The sequence below is a fragment of the Magnolia sinica genome, chromosome 1 (genome assembly GCF_029962835.1).
Source record: "Magnolia sinica isolate HGM2019 chromosome 1, MsV1, whole genome shotgun sequence".
Lineage (NCBI taxonomy): Eukaryota > Viridiplantae > Streptophyta > Magnoliopsida > Magnoliales > Magnoliaceae > Magnolia > Magnolia sinica.
The window spans coordinates 46,133,375-46,154,271 of NC_080573.1; the positions used below are offsets into that span (position 1 = coordinate 46,133,375).

Here is a 20,897-nt window from a genome sequence, read left to right on the forward strand (position 1 = left end):
CACCATCGATTGATCGAGGTCGACCTTCGATCGATTGATCGAGCTTTCATCGAGTTATTCTTATAGTATGTTGTTTTGGGCAGTTTGGTTTACAACAGTTTGAACTTATATAGCTTATTTAAGCATGTTCCAATAAAACTCCTACAACTAAAGGATGATCAAACAAATGTTTACATATTAATAAATCAATCGTTTAGAAGCTATGTTATTTTAGTTATAAAGTCAGAGTTACCAACGTAGCTCAATTTATCTATTTCTTCACTCCTTAATACTTTGTGTGTCTCTGATCTTCGACTTATAAGGGTTCAACCAACTCAGTTGATAAATATATATACAAATAAGTACACTAATAGATAAAACATGACATAATATAGAAGTTGTTCAAGCATGCAAAATTGAAATTGTGGTCCAACCAGTTGACTCGAGACTTCCGTTCAAACATGCAAAATTAAAAGCCCAAAATAGCAAATGGAAAGTTGTCTTGAGCAACTCTGCTAAAGAGAGTTGCAAACTTTCGGAGTTGTTCGTTTCTCTCGTGCCCAACAGAGCGGACTTTCGTATCACTTTCTCTTCTCTTTCCATACCGTCAATCACAAATCTTTATTTCCATCCGTGTCTTAAGATTGTCTCTTGTATAGAACAGAGCAACGGTCTTCAATTAAGTAAGTTTTTCGTTCTCTTAGCTTATAGTTTGGCTATTTTATGTAATCTTACAATCACACACATTAGTTTTATCTCCGCAGCATTCGTTATTGTTTCATTAGCGGCCATTATTCATTGATTCAATATGCATTCCTCCCCCCTCCCCCCCGTGTTTTTTTTTTTCCTGGGATACGATAGACACAAATAAAGTGGAATTTGGAACAGCTCCATCTCAACTTTACATGTGGTGAAGGGATGGACGGGGTGGATTTCTCACAAACATCACGGTGGGCCCCGCCTAGTTTCCACCTCAGGAACTTCGTGCGCTCGGGGTCGCAGGCAACATATTCCATCTTGATCCCCAACTTTGGTCGCGCAGGTCTTAAATAATTCGATCCAATGATTCCAGCTATCCACTCAATGGCCAGGAAAAACTATCAATCGTTGGCGTTTGGGATTTGGTTCTGTAGATCCAAAACATGGTAAAGAAGAAATCCTTTAGTCCTCTTTCTCACCAGTCACCTCCCTCTAGTTTCTGATGTGACCATTTCCGTGATGATAACCTGCTCGACAAATTTTCAATGAGGAGACTTTTGGTGCATGAACCATTCCTAGTAGTGCTGATAACTCCTAATGAGTAACCCATCTTGCGATCTCAGGTTGGAAAGATTTTGAATCACGTCATTCAAAATTCTTCCTCTCAATTACTGTCCCAAGGATTCCATCTCAATGGACGTTCCTTTCTCCTCTTTCCTTCTTTCTTCATACTGTTTCGCATTCCCTCCTACTTTACTCCAGATGAATTTTTCATCTTGAGGTAACACTGGATGATTTTCTTACTGACATGGACCAAATGATATGATAGAAAGGCAGTATAAATCAATATGGAAGGTACTCATCTCAACCGTTCCTGGCGGAGGGTATACTTGAATCAGTACCACTCTCTCAATTGAGGGCTTTACTCTTTTTTATTTTTTATTTTTATTTTATTTTATTTTTTAAAGAAAGGTGGGGGCGCACCACCTATAATGCATAGATAGGAGCAAAGGGTGTACACCCAGAGGAGTAGCTTGGACAATTCACCCACCTGTGAAGCCATACATGGGAACATGATTGCCTAAAAGAAAGCAAACTATATAACACGCCTCAGGGTCCTTATTCTTGCCCCAGTGGTAGACTCACAGGAGTTTCAACGCCAGGTCAAGGGTTCCAGTACCCATAGGTGGTGAAATCCCACTTCGGCATGAGTGTGTGTGTGTGTGTGTGAATATATATATATATATATATATATATATATATATATATATATATATATATATATATATATATATATATATATTTTGTGTGTGTGTGTGTGTGTGTGTGTGTGTGAATATATATATATATATATATATATATATATATATAATGGTACTATGAGGTCGAGCTGGTCGAGCTGTGTGGGCCCCACTGTGATGTTTGTCGAACATCTATCCCATCAGCCAGATGCACCATTCCATGATGGGCCATGAGCTTAAAAATCAAGTCAATCCATGACTTGGGTGGGCCACACCACATACAACAGTCGATAGGGGTTACCCTCCCATTAAAACATTCATAATCATTTATTGGGCTCACCTAGACTTGGTTAACAAATCCAGCCCATCCATTGTGTGTGTCCCACTTGGATGAGGGGTCAGACCAAGTTTCACAAAACTCAGGTGGGTGCCACCAAGTACTTGTATATGTTTTAGGCATGTCTTCGCATAGTTTTAGATGGTATGGCCCACCTGAATTCTGTATACGGCTGATTTTTGGAATATCCCATAACCTAAAAGAGACCCATCAAATGCATGGTGTTGATGTTAGACACACATCACGGTGGGGCCCACACAGCTCGACCTCACGGGAAGTTCCCATGAAGTCGACCTCATCGTACCATTTCCCACACACACACATATATATATAGTGGGCCACATCATGGGAAGTAGTGGGAATAACGACTCCACCATTGAACCCACTATTTTCTTTGGTGTGGTATCGCTGATCTTAAGCCATCCCAGCAATGACCTTCAAAGCCCCATCCACCATTTAATTTCATGGAACTGTCAGTTTTGGTAGACTCCCACGATTTTTATATCTTTTTCTGTTTTTGGATCTATTGATGGTTCTCTGGAAAATTGGAACCAGATCTAACTCATCTAAGCCATTCTGATCGAGATCTGAGATCTGATTAATCCCATTCTAGATTTGAATTGTGTGGTTTGTTGTGTTGCATATCTTTGCTCTAAGGACATGTATATTGTATCCTTGGTTCTTCAATTTGTACAAGTGGCCCCATTGATGGATCTTGCTTTGAAGTCTCCATTGGATAATCATGATCCCTTGATTGGTGATACTGATGGTCAAGGTTGGGTCCTAACACGTGATAGGTACTCGAAAACCTGATCAAATTCAGGTCTGGGTCATCGAAAGACGGTACTTGAACCTGAAACAGGTCCCTATAGGACCCTAATCCGCTCCCTTGACAATCCTACTCCAATTGAATTATCTTCTTCATAAGATAGGAGACCCTTTTTTTAGTGTGGACCATTGGCAAAGTTATGCATTTGGATTCTACTGGTTTGAACAATTAAAATCATTCAGTAGAAGTGATTGTCGTAGTAGAGCCTACTCATGATGGCCCACCATATAAGTGAAAGGTGGGTCGAAACTGCATGTTTTGCTTGATCAAGAATCATATGATACTTGCATTTGGAGGGTTTTGGGATGACATTGTGCGGTAACTTGGAGCTGTCTGATTGTACAAGCAGGGATCATGGTTCATGATTAAGACCCGTGATTTTGGCAGCAAGGATTCCACCATGCTCCAAATATCTTCAGGATGGGACAATTCTATCTCTTCAATATGTGGCCTGGGAGTAGACAGTAATGAAAAAAGAATGCAGCGAGCACCCTTAACAAGAAAACAGCCAAACGTTGGATTGATGGTTTATTTATTTAATTTTATTTTTTTATAATTTGGGCAAACTTTAGGGCATGTTTCATGCACCATGAGGCCCATGAGGTCCTTGTCCCGGAAAATCGTATCATGTTCCTTGCTTGTACAAGTAAGTACACAAGGAAACTGTGATATAATTGCATTGGAACCGAGGTTAGACCAAAAGTAAACAAATAAGTAGACTAGAATTTGGGTCTTTTCTTTTTTAAACATGCATATGAAAATTTTCTTCTTTGAGCTTTCTCAAGCAATAACAACATTTCTTTTGTTTGATTTTCAGTTCATTACAATACACCCAAATGATGTCTACGAACAAGGTGCGGGTACTCTGTAGATTTGGGGGCAACTTCATTTGCGATTCAAATAAGGTTTATTACAAGGGAGGCACGAACCGCATTGCTCATGTCGATCGAGCGATCAATTACCTCACTTTTTTATCCAAAGTGTGCGAGATTTGCAAGTTGACCGTCGTTAGCAGCATCAAGTACAAATCTCCTGGTCTAGATTTGGAATCACTTCTGCCGATTGAGAATGATAATGATGTATCCAATATGATGGAAGCATTTCCTCAAAGCGGCGAGCCTATTCACCTCTATGTTTTTGTTGTCCAAAACCTTTCAATTACTATTCCGATTCCCAGGTAGTACTTCAACACCAATTTGTTTGTATTCTCAGTTATATAGTTCACTGATTATTTCTTACTTGTTTCTGTCTTTGTTTTCTCAGTAATCTGATGCAAAATGCCGATACTGGAAATGTTCAAGTATCGTTGCGGGATTTACATGGAAGTAATGAGACACTTGGACCTTCCTCACCTAATATTAACGCCAATAACGATGATGTTCCGAGTGCATCAAATGACTTGCATGAAACGGACTGCTTGTTGATGGACAGTTGTGTCAATGACATGCCGAAAATGATGCTGATTTTAAAAGAAGGCCAAGAATTTGAAGATGCAAATGCTTTTTACAAGGCTTTAAGTGAGTACGCCGTACGTTTGAATTTCCAGTACAAGCAAACTGGGTCAGGTGGTGGCCATTATCAGGCGAAATGCATTAAAGGCGATTGCTCATGGCGCATACATGCATGTAAGCTTCCTGACAAGCTTACATTCAAGATAAAATCCTTGCAGGGAAACCATACTTGTAATGCTGCGAATGAGTCAACAATGTCAAACACAACAACGCATCGACAAGCCACTAGGAAACAGATTGCTGCTTTGGATGAGGATCGACTCCAGAAAAATATGCACTGTACACCCAAAGATATTGTTGATGGGATTAGTCGAGAATGCGGGATCAAATTAAGTAATGATAATGCTTGGAGGGGTAAAGAATTGGCACTAAAAGAGCTGCACTGTGAACAATCCATTACACCTCTTACGACAATTTGTGAAGAAATACAGACAACAAATACAGGAAGCACAACAAAGATTAGTAGGTCAGTAGACTACTCATGAGACCTTTTGTTGTATATACAGCTGTCATTTGTGGTTTCAAGCAAGTTCAGGTCTAGGTCATCAAAAGATGGTACTTGAACCTGACATGTGTCCCTATAGGACCCTAACCCGCTCCCTTGACAATCCTCTTCCCATTGAATTATCTTCTTCAAAAGATAGGTGACCCTTTTCTTAATGTGGACCACTAGCGAAGTTATGCATTTGGATTCTACTGGTTTGGACAAATTAAAATCATTCAATAGAAGTGATTGTCGTAGTAGAGCCTACTCATGATGGCCCACCATATTAGTGAAAGGTGGGTCAAACTCGCATGTTTGGCTTGATCGAGAATCCTATGATACTTGCATTTGGAGCGTTTTGGGATGATAGTGTGTGGTAACCTAGAGCTCTCTGATTGTACAAGCAGGGATCATGGTTTGTGATTAAGACCCTTGATTTTGGCAGCAATGATTCCACCATACTCCAAATATGTTCAGGATGGGATAATTCTATCTTTCCAATATGTGGCCTGTGAGTAGATAGTAATTAAAAAAGAATGCGGCGAGCACCTCAGGGAAAACAACTAATGTTGGTTTGATGGGATTTTTATTTTATTTTTTTATTTTTAATTTGGGCAAAATTTAGGGCACGTTTCATGCACCGTGAGGCCCATGAAGGCCTTGTCCTGGAAAACTATATCATGCTCCTCACTTGTTCAAATAAGTACACAAGGAAATTGTGATATAATTACAATGAAACCCATGTTAGACCAAAAGTAAACAAATAAGTAGACTAGAATTTGGGTCATGCATATGAAAATTGTGTTCTTGAGCTTTCTCAAGCATTACAACATTTCTTTTGTTTTGGATTTTCAGTTCATTACAATACACCCAAATGATGTCTACGAACAAGGTGCGGGTACTCTGTAGATTTGGGGGCAACTTCATTTGCGATTCAAATAAGGTTTATTACAAGGGAGGCACGAACCGCATTGCTCATGTCGATCGAGCGATCAATTACCTCACTCTTTTATCCAAAGTGTGCGGAATTTGCAAGTTGACCGTCGTTAGCAGCATCAAGTACAAACCTCCTGGTCTAGATTTGGAATCACTTGTGCCGATTGAGAATGATAACGACGTATCCAATATGATGGAAGCATTTCCTCAAAGCAGCGAGCCTATTCACCTCTATGTTTTTGTTGTCCAAAACCTTTCAATTACTATTCCGATTCCCAGGTGGTACTTCAACACAAATTTGTTTGTCTTCTCAGTTATATAGTTCACTGATTATTTCTCACTTGTTTCTATCTTTGTTTTCTCAGTAATATGATGCAGAATGCCGATACTGGAAATGTTCAAGTATCGTTGCGGGATTTACATGGAAGTAATGAGACACTTGGACCTTCCTCACCTAATATTAACGCCAATAACGATGATGTTCCGAGTGCATCAAATGACTTGCGTGAAACAGACTGCTTGTTGATGGACAGTTGTGTCAATGACATGCCGAAAATGATGCTGATTTTAAAAGAAGGCCAAGAATTTGAAGATGCAAATGCTTTTTACAAGGCTTTAAGTGAGTACGCCATACGTTGGAATTTCCAGTACAAGCAAACTGGGTCAGGTGGTGGCCATTATCAGGCGAAATGCATTAAAGGCGATTGCTCATGGCGCATACATGCATGTAAGCTTCCTGACAAGCTTACATTCAAGATAAAATCCTTGCAGGGAAACCATACTTGCAATGCTGCGAATGAGTCAACAATGTCAAACACAACAACACATCGACAAGCCAGTAGGAAACAGATTGCTGCTTTGGACGAGGATCGACTCCAGAAAAATATGCACTGTACACCCAAAGATATTGTTGATGGGATTAGTCGAGAATGCGGGATCAAATTAAGTAATGATAGTGCTTGGAGGGGTAAAGAATTGGCACTAAAAGAGCTGCACTGTGAACAATCCATTACACCTCTTACGACAATTTGTGAAGAAATACAGACAACAAATACAGGAAGCACAACAAAGATTAGTAGGTCAGTAGACTACTCATTGAGACCTTTTGTTGTATATACAGCTGTCATTTGTGGTTTCAAGCGAGCATGCCGATCACCCCCGTGAATGTGATGCTTGGTTGTGTATCTATAGAAGGAAAATGCCACGGTGCGTGGCTCTTTGCCATGGCCTTCAATGCAGAAGACGATGGCAAGTTCAGGTCTGGGTCATCAAAAGATGGTACTTGAACCCGACATGTGTCCCTATAGGACCCTAACCCGCTCCCTTGACAATCCTCTTCCCATTGAATTATCTTCTTCAATAGATAGGTGACCCTTTTCTTAATGTGGACCACTAGCGAAGTTATGCATTTGGATTCTACTGGTTTGGACAATTAAAATCATTCAATAGAAGTGATTGTCGTAGTAGAGCCTACTCATGATGGCCCACCATATTAGTGAAAGGTGGATCAAACTTGCATGTTTGGCTTGATCGAGAATCATATGATACTTGCATTTGGAGTGTTTTGGGATGATAGTGTGTGGTAACCTGGAGCTACCTGATTGTACAAGCAGGGATCATGGTTTGTGATTAAGACCCTTGATTTTTGGCAGCAATGATTCCACCATACTCCAAATATGTTCAGGATGGGATAATTCTATCTTTCCAATATGTGGCCTATGAGTAGATAGTAATTAAAAAAGAATGCGGCGAGCACCTTAGGGAAAACAACTTACATTGGTTTGATGGGATTTTTATTTTATTTTTTTATTTTTAATTTGGGCAAAATTTAGGGCACGTTTCATGCACCGTTAGGCCCATGAAGGCCTTGTCCTGGAAAACTATATCATGCTCCTCACTTGTTCAAATAAGTACACAAGGAAATTGTGATATAATTACAATGAAACCCATGTTAGACCAAAAGTAAACAAATAAGTAGACTAGAATTTGGGTCATGCATATGAAAATTGTGTTCTTGAGCTTTCTCAAGCATTACAACATTTCTTTTGTTTTGGATTTTCAGTTCATTACAATACACCCAAATGATGTCTACGAACAAGGTGCGGGTACTCTGTAGATTTGGGGGCAACTTCATTTGCGATTCAAATAAGGTTTATTACAAGGGAGGCACGAACCGCATTGCTCATGTCGATCGAGCGATCAATTACCTCACTCTTTTATCCAAAGTGTGCGGAATTTGCAAGTTGACCGTCGTTAGCAGCATCAAGTACAAATCTCCTGGTCTAGATTTGGAATCACTTGTGCCGATTGAGAATGATAATGACGTATCCAATATGATGGAAGCATTTCCTCAAAGCAGCGAGCCAATTCACCTCTATGTTTTTGTTGTCCAAAACCTTTCAATTACTATTCCGATTCCCAGGTGGTACTTCAACACAAATTTGTTTGTCTTCTTAGTTATATAGTTCACTGATTATTTCTCACTTGTTTCTGTCTTTGTTTTCTCAGTAATATGATGCAGAATGCCGATACTGGAAATGTTCAAGTATCGTTGCGGGATTTACATGGAAGTAATGAGACACTTGGACCTTCCTCACCTAATATTAACGTCAATAACGATGATGTTCCGAGTGCATCAAATGACTTGCGTGAAACGGACTGCTTGTTGATGGACAGTTGTGTCAATGACATGCCGAAAATGATGCTGATTTTAAAAGAAGGCCAAGAATTTGAAGATGCAAATGCTTTTTACAAGGCTTTAAGTGAGCACGCCGTACGTTTGAATTTCCAGTACAAGCAAACTGGGTCAGGTGGTGGCCATTATCAGGCGAAATGCATTAAAGGCGATTGCTCATGGCGCATACATGCATGTAAGCTTCCTGACAAGCTTACATTCAAGATAAAATCCTTGCAGGGAAACCATACTTGTAATGCTGCGAATGAGTCAACAATGTCAAACACAACCACGCATCGACAAGGCTCTAGGAAACAGATTGCTGCTTTGGACGAGGATCGACTCCAGAAAAATATGCACTGTACACCCAAAGATATTGTTGATGGGATTAGTCGAGAATGCGGGATCAAATTAAGTAATGATAGTGCTTTGAGGTGTAAAGAATTGGCACTAAAAGAGCTGCACTGTGAACAATCCATCACACCTCTTATGACAATTTGTGAAGAAATCCAGACAAAAAATACGGGAAGCGCAACAAAGATTAGTAGGTCAGTAGACTACTCATTGAGACCTTTTGTTGTATATACAGCTGTCATTTGTGGTTTCAAGCGAGCATGCCGATCACCCCCGTGAATGTGATGCTTGGTTGTGTATCTATAGAAGGAAAACGCCACGGTGCGTGGCTCTTTGCCATGGCCTTCAATGCAGAAGACGATGGCAAGTTCAGGTCTGGGTCATCAAAAGATGGTACTTGAACCCGACATGTGTCCCTATAGGACCCTAACCCACTCCCTTGACAATCCTCTTCCCATTGAATTATCTTCTTCAATAGATAGGTGACCCTTTTCTTAATGTGGACCACTAGCGAAGTTATGCATTTGGATTCTACTGGTTTGGACAATTAAAATCATTCAATAGAAGTGATTGTCGTAGTAGAGCCTACTCATGATGGCCCACCATATTAGTGAAAGGTGGGTCAAACTCGCATGTTTGGCTTGATCGAGAATCATATGATACTTGCATTTGGAGCGTTTTGGGATGATAGTGTGTGGTAACCTAGAGCTCTCTGATTGTACAAGCAGGGATCATGGTTTGTGATTAAGACCCTTGATTTTGGCAGCAATGATTCCACCATACTCCAAATATGTTCAGGATGGGATAATTCTATCTTTTCAATATGTGGCCTGTGAGTAGATAGTTATTAAAAAAGAATGCAGCGAGCGCCTTAGTGAAAACAACTAATGTTGTAGCCTAGAGCTCTCTGATTGGGATGATAGTGTGTGGTAACCTAGAGCTCTCTGATTGTACAAGCAGGGATCATGGTTTGTGATTAAGACCCTTGATTTTGGTAGCAATGATTCCACCATACTCCAAATATGTTCAGGATGGGATAATTCTATCTTTTCAATATGTGGCCTGTGAGTAGATAGTTATTAAAAAAGAATGCAGCGAGTGCCTTAGTGAAAACAACTAATGTTGGTTTGATGGGATTTTCATTTTATTTTTTATTTGTAATTTGGGCAAAATTTAGGGCACGTTTCATGCACCATGAGGCCTGTGAGGGCATTGTCCTGGAAAACTATATCATGCTTCTCACTTGTTCAAATAAGTATACAAGGAAATTGTGATATAATTACAATGGAACCCATGTTAGACCTAAAGTAAACAAATACGTAGACTAGAATTTGGGTCATGCATATGAAAATTGTGTTCTTGAGCTTTCTCAAGCATAACAACATTTCTTTTGTTTTGGATTTTCAGTTCATTACAATACACCCAAATGATGTCTACGAACAAGGTGCGGGTACTCTGTAGATTTGGGGGCAACTTCATTTGGGATTCAAATAAGGTTTATTACAAGGGAGGCACGAACCGCATTGCAAATGTCAATAGAGCGATCAATTACCTCACTCTTTTATCCAAAGTGTGCGGGATTTTCAAGTTGACCGTCGTTAGCAACATAAAGTACAAATCTCCTGGTCTAGATTTGGAATCACTTGTGCCGATTGAGAATGATAACGACGTATCCAATATGATGGAAGCATTTCCTCAAAGCAGCGAGCCAATTCACCTCTATGTTTTTGTTGTCCAAAACCTTTCAAATACTATTCCGATTCCCAGGTAGTACTTCAACACAAATTTGTTTGTATTCTCAGTTATATAGTTCACTGATTATTTCTCACTTGTTTCTGTCTTTGTTTTCTCAGTAATCTGATGCAGAATGTCGATACTGGAAATGTTCAAGTATCGTTGCGGGATTTACATGGAAGTAATGAGACACTTGGACCTTCCTCACCTAATATTAATGCCAATAACGATGATGTTCCGAGTGCATCAAATGACTTGCGTGAAACGGACTGCTTGTTGATGGACAGTTGTGTCAATGACATGCCGAAAATGATGCTGATTTTAAAAGAAGGCCAAGAATTTGAAGATGCAAATGCTTTTTACAAGGCTTTAAGTGAGTACGCCGTACGTTTGAATTTCCAGTACAAGCAAACTGGGTCGGGTTGTGGCCATTATCAGGCGAAATGCATTAAAGGCGATTGTTCATGGCACATACATGCATGTAAGCTTCCTGACAAGCTTACATTCAAGATAAAATCCTTGCAGGGGAACCATACTTGTAATGCTGCGAATGAGTCAACAATGTCAAACACGACAACGCATCGACAAGCCAGTAGGAAACGGATTGCTGCTTTGGACGAGGATCGACTCCAGAAAAATATGCGTTGTACACCCAATATCAGATATTGTTGACGGGATTAGTCGAGAATGCGGAATCAAATTAAGTAATGATAATGCTTGGAGGGGTAAAGAATTGGCACTAAAAGAGATGCACTGTGAACAATCCATTACACCTCTTAGAGTGATTTGTGAAGAAATATTGACAGCAAATCCAGGAAGCGCAACAAAGATTTGCAGGTCAGTAGACCACTCATTGAGACTTTTTGTGGTATATACCGCTGTCGTTTGTGGTTTCATGCGGGCATGCTGATAATCTGTGAATGTGATGCTTGATTGTGTAAATATACAAGGAAAACACCCAGGTGCGTGGCTCTTTGCCATGGCCTTCGATGTGGAAGACCATGGCAATTTCATGTCCGGGTCATGAAAAAATAGTAGTTGAACCCGACATGTGTCCCTATAGGACCTGAACCCACTCCTTTGGCAATCGTACTCCCATTGAATTATCTTCTTCATAAGATAGGTGACCCTTTTCTTAATGTGGACCACTGGCATAGTAATGCATTTGGATTCTACTGGTTTGAACAATTAAAATCATTCAATAGAAGTTATTGTCGTAGTAGAGCCTACTCATGATGGCCCACCGTATTAGTGAAAGGTGGGTCGAAATTGCATGTTTTGCTTGATCGAGAATCATATGATACTTGCATTTGGAGCGTTTTGGGATGAGATTGTGCGGTAATCTGGAGCTGTCTGTTTGTACAAGCAGGGATCATGGTTTGTGGTTAATACCCATGATTTCGGCAGCAATGCTTCCACCATTCTCCAAATATCTTCAGGATGGGACAATTCTATCTCTTCAATATGCCGCCTATGAGTAGACAGGAATTTAAAAAGAATGTTGCAAGTGACCTACACAATGGGAAAACAACTAATCATTGGTTTGATGGGATTTTTGTTTTGTTTTGTTTTTTGTTTTTTTTTTTTTTCTTTACAATTTGGGCAAAATTTAGGGCATGTTTCATGCACCATGAGGCCCGTGAGGTCCTTGTCCTTGAAAACAATATCATGCTTCTCGCTTGTTCAAATACGTACACAAGGAAACTGTGATATAATTACAAAGGAACCAAGGTGAGACCAAAAGTAAACAAATAAGTAGACTAGAATTTGGGTCTTTTCTTTTTCTAAACATGCATATGAAAATTTTGTTCTTTGAGCTTTCTCAAGCATAACAACATTTCTTTTGTTATGGATTTTTAGTTCATTGCAACACACCCAAATGATGTCTACGAACAAGGTGCGGGTACTCTGTAGATTTGGGGGCAACTTCATTTGGGATTCAAATAAGGTTTATTACAAGGGAGGTACGAACCGCATTGCTCATGTCGATCGAGCGATCAATTACCTCACTCTTTTATCCAAAGTGTGCGGGATTTGCAAGTTGACCATTGCTAGCAGCATCAAGTACAAATCTCCTGGTCTAGATTTGGAATCACTTGTGCCGATTGAGAATGATAACGACGTATCCAATATGATGGAAGCATTTCCTCAAAGCAGCGAACCTATTCACCTCTATGTTTTTGTTGTCCAAAACCTTTCAATTACTATTCCGATTCCCAGGTAGTACTTCAACACAAATTTGTTTGTATTCTCAGTTATATAGTTCACTGATTATTTCTCACTTGTTTCTGTCTTTGTTTTCTCAGTAATCTGATGCAGAATGTCGATACTGGAAATGTTCAAGTATCATTGCGGGATTTACATGGAAGTAATGAGACACATGGACCTTCCTCACCTAATATTAACGCCAATAATGATGATGTTCCGAGTGCATCAAATGACTTGCATGAAACGGACTGCTTGTTGATGGACGGTTGTGTCAATGACATGCTGAAAATGATGTTGATTTTAAAAGAAGGCCAAGAATTTGAAAATGCAAATGCTTTTATCAAGGCTTTAAGTGAGTATGCCGTACGTTTGAATTTCCAGTACAAGCACACTGGGTCAGGTGGTGGCCATTATCAGGCGAAATGCATTAAAGGTGATTGCTCATGGCGCATACATGCATGTAAGCTTCCTGATAAGCTTACATTCAAGATAAAATCCTTGCAGGGAAACCATACTTGTAATGCTGCAAATGAGTCAACAATGTCAAACACAACAATGCATCGACAAGCCAGTAGGAAACGGATTGCTGCTTTGGACGAGGATCGACTCCAGAAAAATTTGCACTATACACCCAAAGATATTATGGATGAGATTAGTCGAGAATGCAGGATCAAAGTAAGTAATGATAATGCTTGGAGGGGAAAAGAAGTGTCACTAAAAGAGATGCACTATGAACAATCCATTACACCTCTTACGACGATTTGTGAAGAAATACAGACAACCAATCCAGGAAGTACAACAAAGATTAGCAGGTCAGTAGACCACTCATTGAGACTTTTTGTTGTATATATACAGCTACCATTTGTGGTTTCAAGCAAGCATGCAGATCACTTGTGAATGTGATGCTTGATTGTATAAATATAGATGGAAAACACCCAGGTGTGTGGCGCTTTGCCATGGCCTTCAATGCGGAAGACAATGGGTTCCTAGTCGCATGTGCATTGGTTGAATTGAAGATTGTAGGGAGTTAGGAATGGTTCTGTGGTGAGTTGGCTCAAGTACTTGGATGAATAGTCGAGAAGGGATTCGTGAAGTGGTTAGTGGTATCTTTCCATATGCATGTCATCAAGATATATGGTTGGGCATGTTATTCAAAATGCCTAGCTGTGAGGTATAATTTAGCATTCCACATTAAAGCCAACTCACCACAGTTGTGGCTGTCCGCTTCCTTTCATTTCCCCCCTTCCCATTAGAGCTTGAGTTACTGATTGAATCAGATATTTTTTTGAAAGGTAATACTTAATAGAGACCTTTATTGAGAAGAGAAAAGAAGCACCGAGATGACACTAACTAAAACCCAAACAGAAACATACACAACCCAGAAACAGAAAACTAAAATTACAACATCTCAAGCAACCTAGTCCCACAACCCATTCAATTACAAGAAACATTGTACTAGTGAGCCACTCTCGATTGCCTTCACTTCGGAAGCACCCTTTCTTTCTCCTCAAATCATCCATAGGCCAGCCAATAGGCAAAATCTCAATAAAACTTTTACTTGTTAAAAGCGACACCATGCCAAGCCTATACAGATCTCCAATATCAAAAGGCATAGACCAAGCTAAATTGAATCTACCAAGGATAGCAGGCAACACTCGGCTTGCAAAAAGACAATGGATGAATAGATGATCGATTGATTCGGCGTTAGACACGCACATGAGGCAGATATTGATTCAGTGAAAGGACAATGGATGAATAGATGATCGATTTATTCTGCGTTAGAGATGCACATGATGCAATTGGATTCTTGAGTTGTCTTTCAAAAAAAGAAAAAAAAGGAAAATCTGATGCAATCAGATCTCATTGCCCAAGTGTGGGGCCCACACGACCATGTGTGGTGAAACCATGGGAAGCACGAATCGGTTAGTGAATTATTTGATAGATTTCCCTACATAAATCATAATCAAGGAAATGACCAAAGTGCTGCTACGTATGGGCTAGATGTAAGTTAGCTCATACATATGGCTATTTTGGGGATTTCCTTTTGCTTCAGAGGATCTTTTATTATAATAATAATAATAATAATACTAATTACTATTATTATTATTATTTGAAGAATCAGAGGCTCTTTTATTAGTTGGATGATTAGTTATCAATTAATGATGTCTAGGGCCCCTCATGTGGAAGGTGGGCTCTCTTGGGTTCTCCAAGGTATAGCGGCAGATATAATTAAAAGTCAGATATAATTTAAAGATGGAAAGAAAGTCCATTTAAGAAGCATGGAAACACACTCTGGAAGGTGCTTCTCATGGTGGTCTTGTGGGATTTATGAAAAGAAAAGAAGCTGCATCTTTGTTGAAAAACAAAGTTCTTTGTTGGAAAACAAAGTGAAGTCTCTTGAAACTTTGGTGGAGAACATTGGGGGGCGATGTAGCCATTTGGCACTCTTTGCAAGGAGTTAACTGATCTTTTGATCATGGAAATTCTATTAAAGTGGTAGTAATGGCCTTTTCAGGATGGTGATATATCTTCTTACTTTGGGTTCAAGGTATTGTTGATTCTTTTTGATGGCCTTTGGATCCCCTTGAGGTTTAGCAGTTCATTGTCCTTTAGGCTTGAGCTATTGCAACCAGAGACATTCATCAACAACACTATGCTGATCATTTTTTCTTCTGATTCTTGCTTGTGACTCTTATCAATGTAATTTTTTTGTGAATCCGGTGTTGCAAATCTGGTACATATTTCTCAATACTCCTGCAACTAGTTTGCATCAGATCCTACTTTCCATTGTTGCGGACGAAGAGAGAATATGGAAGAGGTCATTTTAAGAGATTGGGTCCTCCTGGATTCTTCAACATATAGCAGCAGATATAGTTTAAGGATCGATAGGTGGTCCAGTTTAGAAGCATGGGAAGATACTCTACGTGAAGCTGCTCGTGGCACTCTTATGGGATTTATGAAAAGAATAAAAAGCCATATCTTCAAAGGCAACATGAAGTCTCTGGAAGCTTTGGTGGAGAACATTAGGGGGTTGTATGGCTGTTGGGCCCATGTTTGCCAGGAGTTCACTGGTATTTTGACAGTGCAGATTCTATCAAAGTGATAGTAGTGGCTTTTTCGGCATGTTGATACATCCTCTTACTTCAGGCTTGGGGTATTGTTGATCCTTTTGGGTGGCTCTTTGGAACCCCTTTAGGCTTAACAATCTGTTGTCCTCAAGGCGTTATATGGTTTTGATCGTTCATGTCCTTGGTCATTGTGGTCTGTTGTCTTTGTGGGATCTCTGATCCTTTCTTTTCTTTTAATGAATTTTAATTATCCATAAAAAAAACCTTTTATATTCTCTTAATTCGACATAGGTTCATTTTCCACTATGATGAAAATGCATATTAAATGGCACATCACTTTTCATTCATTTTTTATATTCTGTATTCTCTGGCATCTTTTCCCAATCATGGATGAGAACATATCTAGGTACTTAACCGGCTTTGTGAGCATCATGATTCAATGTTAGTTTCACTTTCACTAAAATGATTTCATATTTCAAAATTTGATAGGAACTTCTGGTTTGCCCTATATTCTTTTTGTATTCAATCCTGATATGCTGACAAAATTTAAAATTTCAGTATTGATGAATCTTTTGAAGATGTTATCCACCCAAAAGGAGATCCTGATGCTGTTTCAATTAGTAAGATAGACGTTGAGCTATTGCAACCAGAGACATTCATCATTGATCAGCCTTTTGAAGATGTTATCTATCCGGAAGGAGATGCTGATGCTGTTTCAATTAGTAAGGGAGACATTGAGCTATTGCAAGCAGAGAAATTCATCAATGACACTATCATTGACTTTTATATTCAGTAAGTTGAAATATAGAAACTTCCATGACTCTTCTAGTTGAGGACAAAAACACTTGTTTTCCACATCCACTGTTCCTTTTTAAAGTTATTTCTTATAACTAGGTGACAAAGGCTTGGTTGTGAAATTTCATTATTTGTATACACCATTCTTGCTCATTTCATTTAATCACTATTTGGATAGCATATTCTTCAGTTCTACCATTATCAGACTTATGGACTTACTCTGTGTGTGTTTCTCTTTCAAGCCTGATATTTTACCCCTGTTGCCACGATGCTTCATGCTTCGTGCAACCATAGGATGACTATATGCGAGTATTTTTTGGCTTATTTTGATGGAAGGAGAGAGAATCATAAATTAAAGAAAATTTGACTACATTCATCCTTCAATCCGGTCTCTTTTTCGTTCCTTGAAGTTATCTAATCATACCCATTTTGCTGTGTATGCATACTATTGCTTTTATTTCTTTTTTTTTTTTTTTATTATTATTATTATTTTAAATTGTTACATGAGGGCTTCAATTCAACCTTCCAGAGATGTTGCTTATAATAGTTTACTTGAATGACAGATACTTGAAGAATAATAACCAACTTGAGGACAAGCATAGGTTCCATTTTTTCAACTGTTTTTTCTTCCGCAAGCTAGCTGATCTAGACAAGGATCCAGAAAGTGCAAAAGAAGGGAGGGCAGCTTTCCTACGTGTTTGCAAATGGACACGGAAAGTAAATATATTTGAAAAGGATTACATCTTCATACCTGTAAATTTCAAGTAAGAAAAATTATGCTTGATGCATATTTAATGCTTATAAGTTAACTCTGATATTCCAAATTTGTGCATTGGTGTATATTGGACGACAGGGTTCATTGGAGTTTGATAGTTATTTGTCATCCTGGAGAAGTAGCTAATTTTGAAGGCAAGTGTCCAGTATTTGCAGACTCCATTTCTTTCTCAAGTATGAATTTCTCTCTTTTGCTCATGCTATACTTTTGTCTTTCAGATGAAGAATTTGAAAAGGCACCTAAAGTACCATGCATATTGCACATGGATTCTTCCAAAGGAAGTCACATAGGTTTAAATAATCTTATTCAAAGGTGAATGGTCTCCTTCAATTTCCGTCCTGGTTTATGTAGGGTTTCAAGGATGCGTTTTTTAATTCATTGCCTTGATGGATACTTGTTATCTTTAAGCTTGTTCTAATAAAATTACTTCTGTTGATTGTCATCACCATCACCATCAGTCTTATCCTAAGCAAGTTTCCGTTGGCAATTAAAAATAAAATCCGTCTGATCTGAATGATAGGTTCCTAAAATCTTTTTCTGTAGAAACGCACCAATTTCCATATAAAAAATGCAGTATATGTTTTTCCTTGTATAAAGAACGTTTTAGAAAGTAAATGCATATGAAACTTTCCAGAATCTACTTTTTCTCCCTATGGTATCTTATCCATGCTTAGAAGGGCATTTCCAAAACAGTTTGTTCGATTATGATTCTTTATGCGATGGAGGTTTCTCCTTGGGTAAAGCTTCTCTCATTTGTGAATTTTTTCCCTCTTAGGCAGTTTGATGTTTCGTGCAGTAGTGATTCTTTTTCCATGCCACATGATTCATTTGGTTGATATCAGTGTTCGAAATATCGGTATCGTGTTACGTATCGTACCCTTGGGATACAGATACGTATCGGTTATCGCATGGGATATATCGGTTGTATCGCGTAATGTATCGTTGTTGTTGGAAACATGGGGAAATTGGTCGAATTTTTCAATAAAACTTCAGTGATTGTTAAAAGAGACATCAACACACATTTATAAATTAAAACATTACAAAAAATAAGTGCACATAATAGGTTTTCTTTGCATGGGGTCCTAATTCATGCATTGTCTAACTGAATTGATGCAAGTATATTCAAAGTCTATTCATATAGTTTATAAATGTAAGAAGACGTGTGGAAACACAAATAATACATTCAAAAGAAAAAGAAGAATCACTAGATCGGATTATATACATGTTTGATTTTATGTTTGGACACAAGGATTGCAACCGATTTGCAAGAAAGTGTGAAATTTTGATTTCTTTTTTTTTTTTTTTTTTAAAATAAATTTCGCAACTCGGCCCATCTCCCCCAAATATTGAAATTGAAGCTCCTAATCCATGATTCTTCATGCAAAACATGAAAAACCATGGATTTGCAACAATTTGACACTGATTTAACATGATTTATAGAAAAAAAAAGGATCGAAAAGAAAAAATGCTCACCAGATCGAACATGTGAGATATATCGCATTACTTGTGAGTTTCGTATCGCATGGGTGGGATACAAGATATATCGTGGGATATATTGGCCAATATCGTCGATATTTAAAACACTGGTTGATATCATTTTAGCTAATGCCTGAAAATTCAATTTCCGTCTGCTCAGGGATATTTATTCTGGATTGGAAATAGGTCTTCATGTTGTTTGTCATTTCGTAGTTATACAAAGTGAAGTTGTAGCAAAATTTTGAGTATCACATTGTAGACTTAATGATAACCAGCATTTGCATCCAATTTGGGTTTTCAAGCTAGATTTGGTCCCATTTGCAAATCAACTTTCACTTCTCTAGCGATTTTCACGAGGCAACCTTTTTTATTTTGCTCTATGCTCCAATACCCAGATATGATGTGAGCACATGATTGGAAGGTCATAACTCATAAGTATGGATTTTACACAACAAGTTAAAAGTGTTGGACACAATGTTATCTGCATATGTTAACCTTTTTGAAGAATTTGTATTGTAGGTTATATGACATGGATCCTCTTTTTCATGATTGACAATCACCATTTTTGTTCTAAAGATAAATCTTGTTTATAAATTATATATTTTGTTGTGTTTAAAGTTTCTAAGAACTATGGTTGACTTCCACTTCTTTATCTTGAGAAGATAGTTATGTATATGTCCTTTTTTACATGATTGATGATCACACTTTTGTTTGATAAATAAATTTTGTTTAGTATTTGTATCTTTTGTGGTGTTTAAAGTTTCTAAGAACCATGGTTGACTCTCACTTGTTTATCTTGGGAGGATAGTTATCTATGGGAGGAGTGGAAAGAACGACGCAGGGAGTCATCTAATGATGTTTCTTTAAAATTCTCAAAACTACGATTTGTCCCTCTAGAGGTTTGTCTCTCTTTTTCAATCAATATCATAACTCCTTGTAATTATATTTGTTGATCAGGGAGAATCACCATATAAATTGATCGCATTTTTCAGAGTATTCCTGATATTACGATACTATCCCTGATATTATCTATATCTCCAGCTTGGTAATACTAAGAACACCGGTAGTGATATTGAGAACACTGGTAGCGATATCAATAACACTGTAGTATCAGAAATTCCAGGTATCGGTGATATATTGCTAAGTATTGCTGACATATTGACATCGTGAATGTATCGCTAATATTTTTGACTGTGTAAATTCCAAGTGTTGCTTGAATTGCCAATGTATTAATATCGCTAATGGATTGCCAATATTTTTTACCGCGTAAATTTCAGGTGTTGCTCGTATCGTGAGTGTATCGGTGATATTTCGATATTATCACCAATGTATCGATATTGCCAAAAATCTGTTTCCTAAAAAATGTTTGGATGGATGAATGGATAGATGGGATGGATGGATGTTTGGATGATTGGATGGGATGGCTGGATGGTTAGGTGGATGTATGGGATGGTTGGGTGGATGTATGGGATCGATGGGTGGATGGTTGGATGGATTGGATGGATTGATGGTTGGATGGTTGGATCATCATGCACGTGTATTGTGTTGATATGCTTATTTATGCATGGATGTATAATGTATGAATCCATTATGCATGTTTGTTTGCATGTTAATTGGTTTAATGAATTTAAGTGATTGTTGTGTTACTATTGGACTGATTTATTACGACAACACATGCTTTTAGGCCATGTTAAATGGAAACTTATTATGTATGCATTATTTTTGCAAATTTTTTATTCATAAATATGCAAAGACGTGTATTTTAGCATATCATGAAGTTTCACTGAAAAATTCCAT

The 20,897-nt window shown here is 38.4% G+C and overlaps 1 protein-coding gene across 4 annotated transcripts in view; it reads left to right on the forward strand.

Moving 5' to 3' along the window:
* Nucleotides 1-500: 500 nt before the first annotated feature.
* The window catches only part of LOC131247947 (uncharacterized), a 63,004-nt gene continuing 42,607 nt past the window's right edge, over nt 501-20,897 (forward strand). Inside the window, exons 1-12 of one of the 4 annotated variants that reach the window (XM_058247936.1) lie at nt 501-662; nt 3,903-4,262; nt 4,349-5,062; nt 5,936-6,295; nt 6,382-7,095; nt 12,639-12,998; nt 13,085-13,798; nt 16,613-16,846; nt 17,413-17,613; nt 17,703-17,758; nt 17,843-17,936; nt 19,909-19,999. In XM_058247936.1, the coding sequence (XP_058103919.1) occupies nt 3,922-4,262; nt 4,349-5,062; nt 5,936-6,295; nt 6,382-7,095; nt 12,639-12,998; nt 13,085-13,798; nt 16,613-16,846; nt 17,413-17,613; nt 17,703-17,758; nt 17,843-17,936; nt 19,909-19,999 (3,879 nt within the window). In that variant the 5' untranslated portion in view covers nt 501-662; nt 3,903-3,921. Of the gene's footprint in view, nt 663-897; nt 1,563-3,902; nt 4,263-4,348; nt 5,063-5,935; nt 6,296-6,381; nt 7,096-12,638; nt 12,999-13,084; nt 13,799-16,612; nt 16,847-17,412; nt 17,614-17,702; nt 17,759-17,842; nt 17,937-19,908; nt 20,000-20,897 lie in introns of those variants that run through there. The other 3 variants (XM_058247942.1, XM_058247927.1, XM_058247952.1) reach the window with 3 other exon arrangements.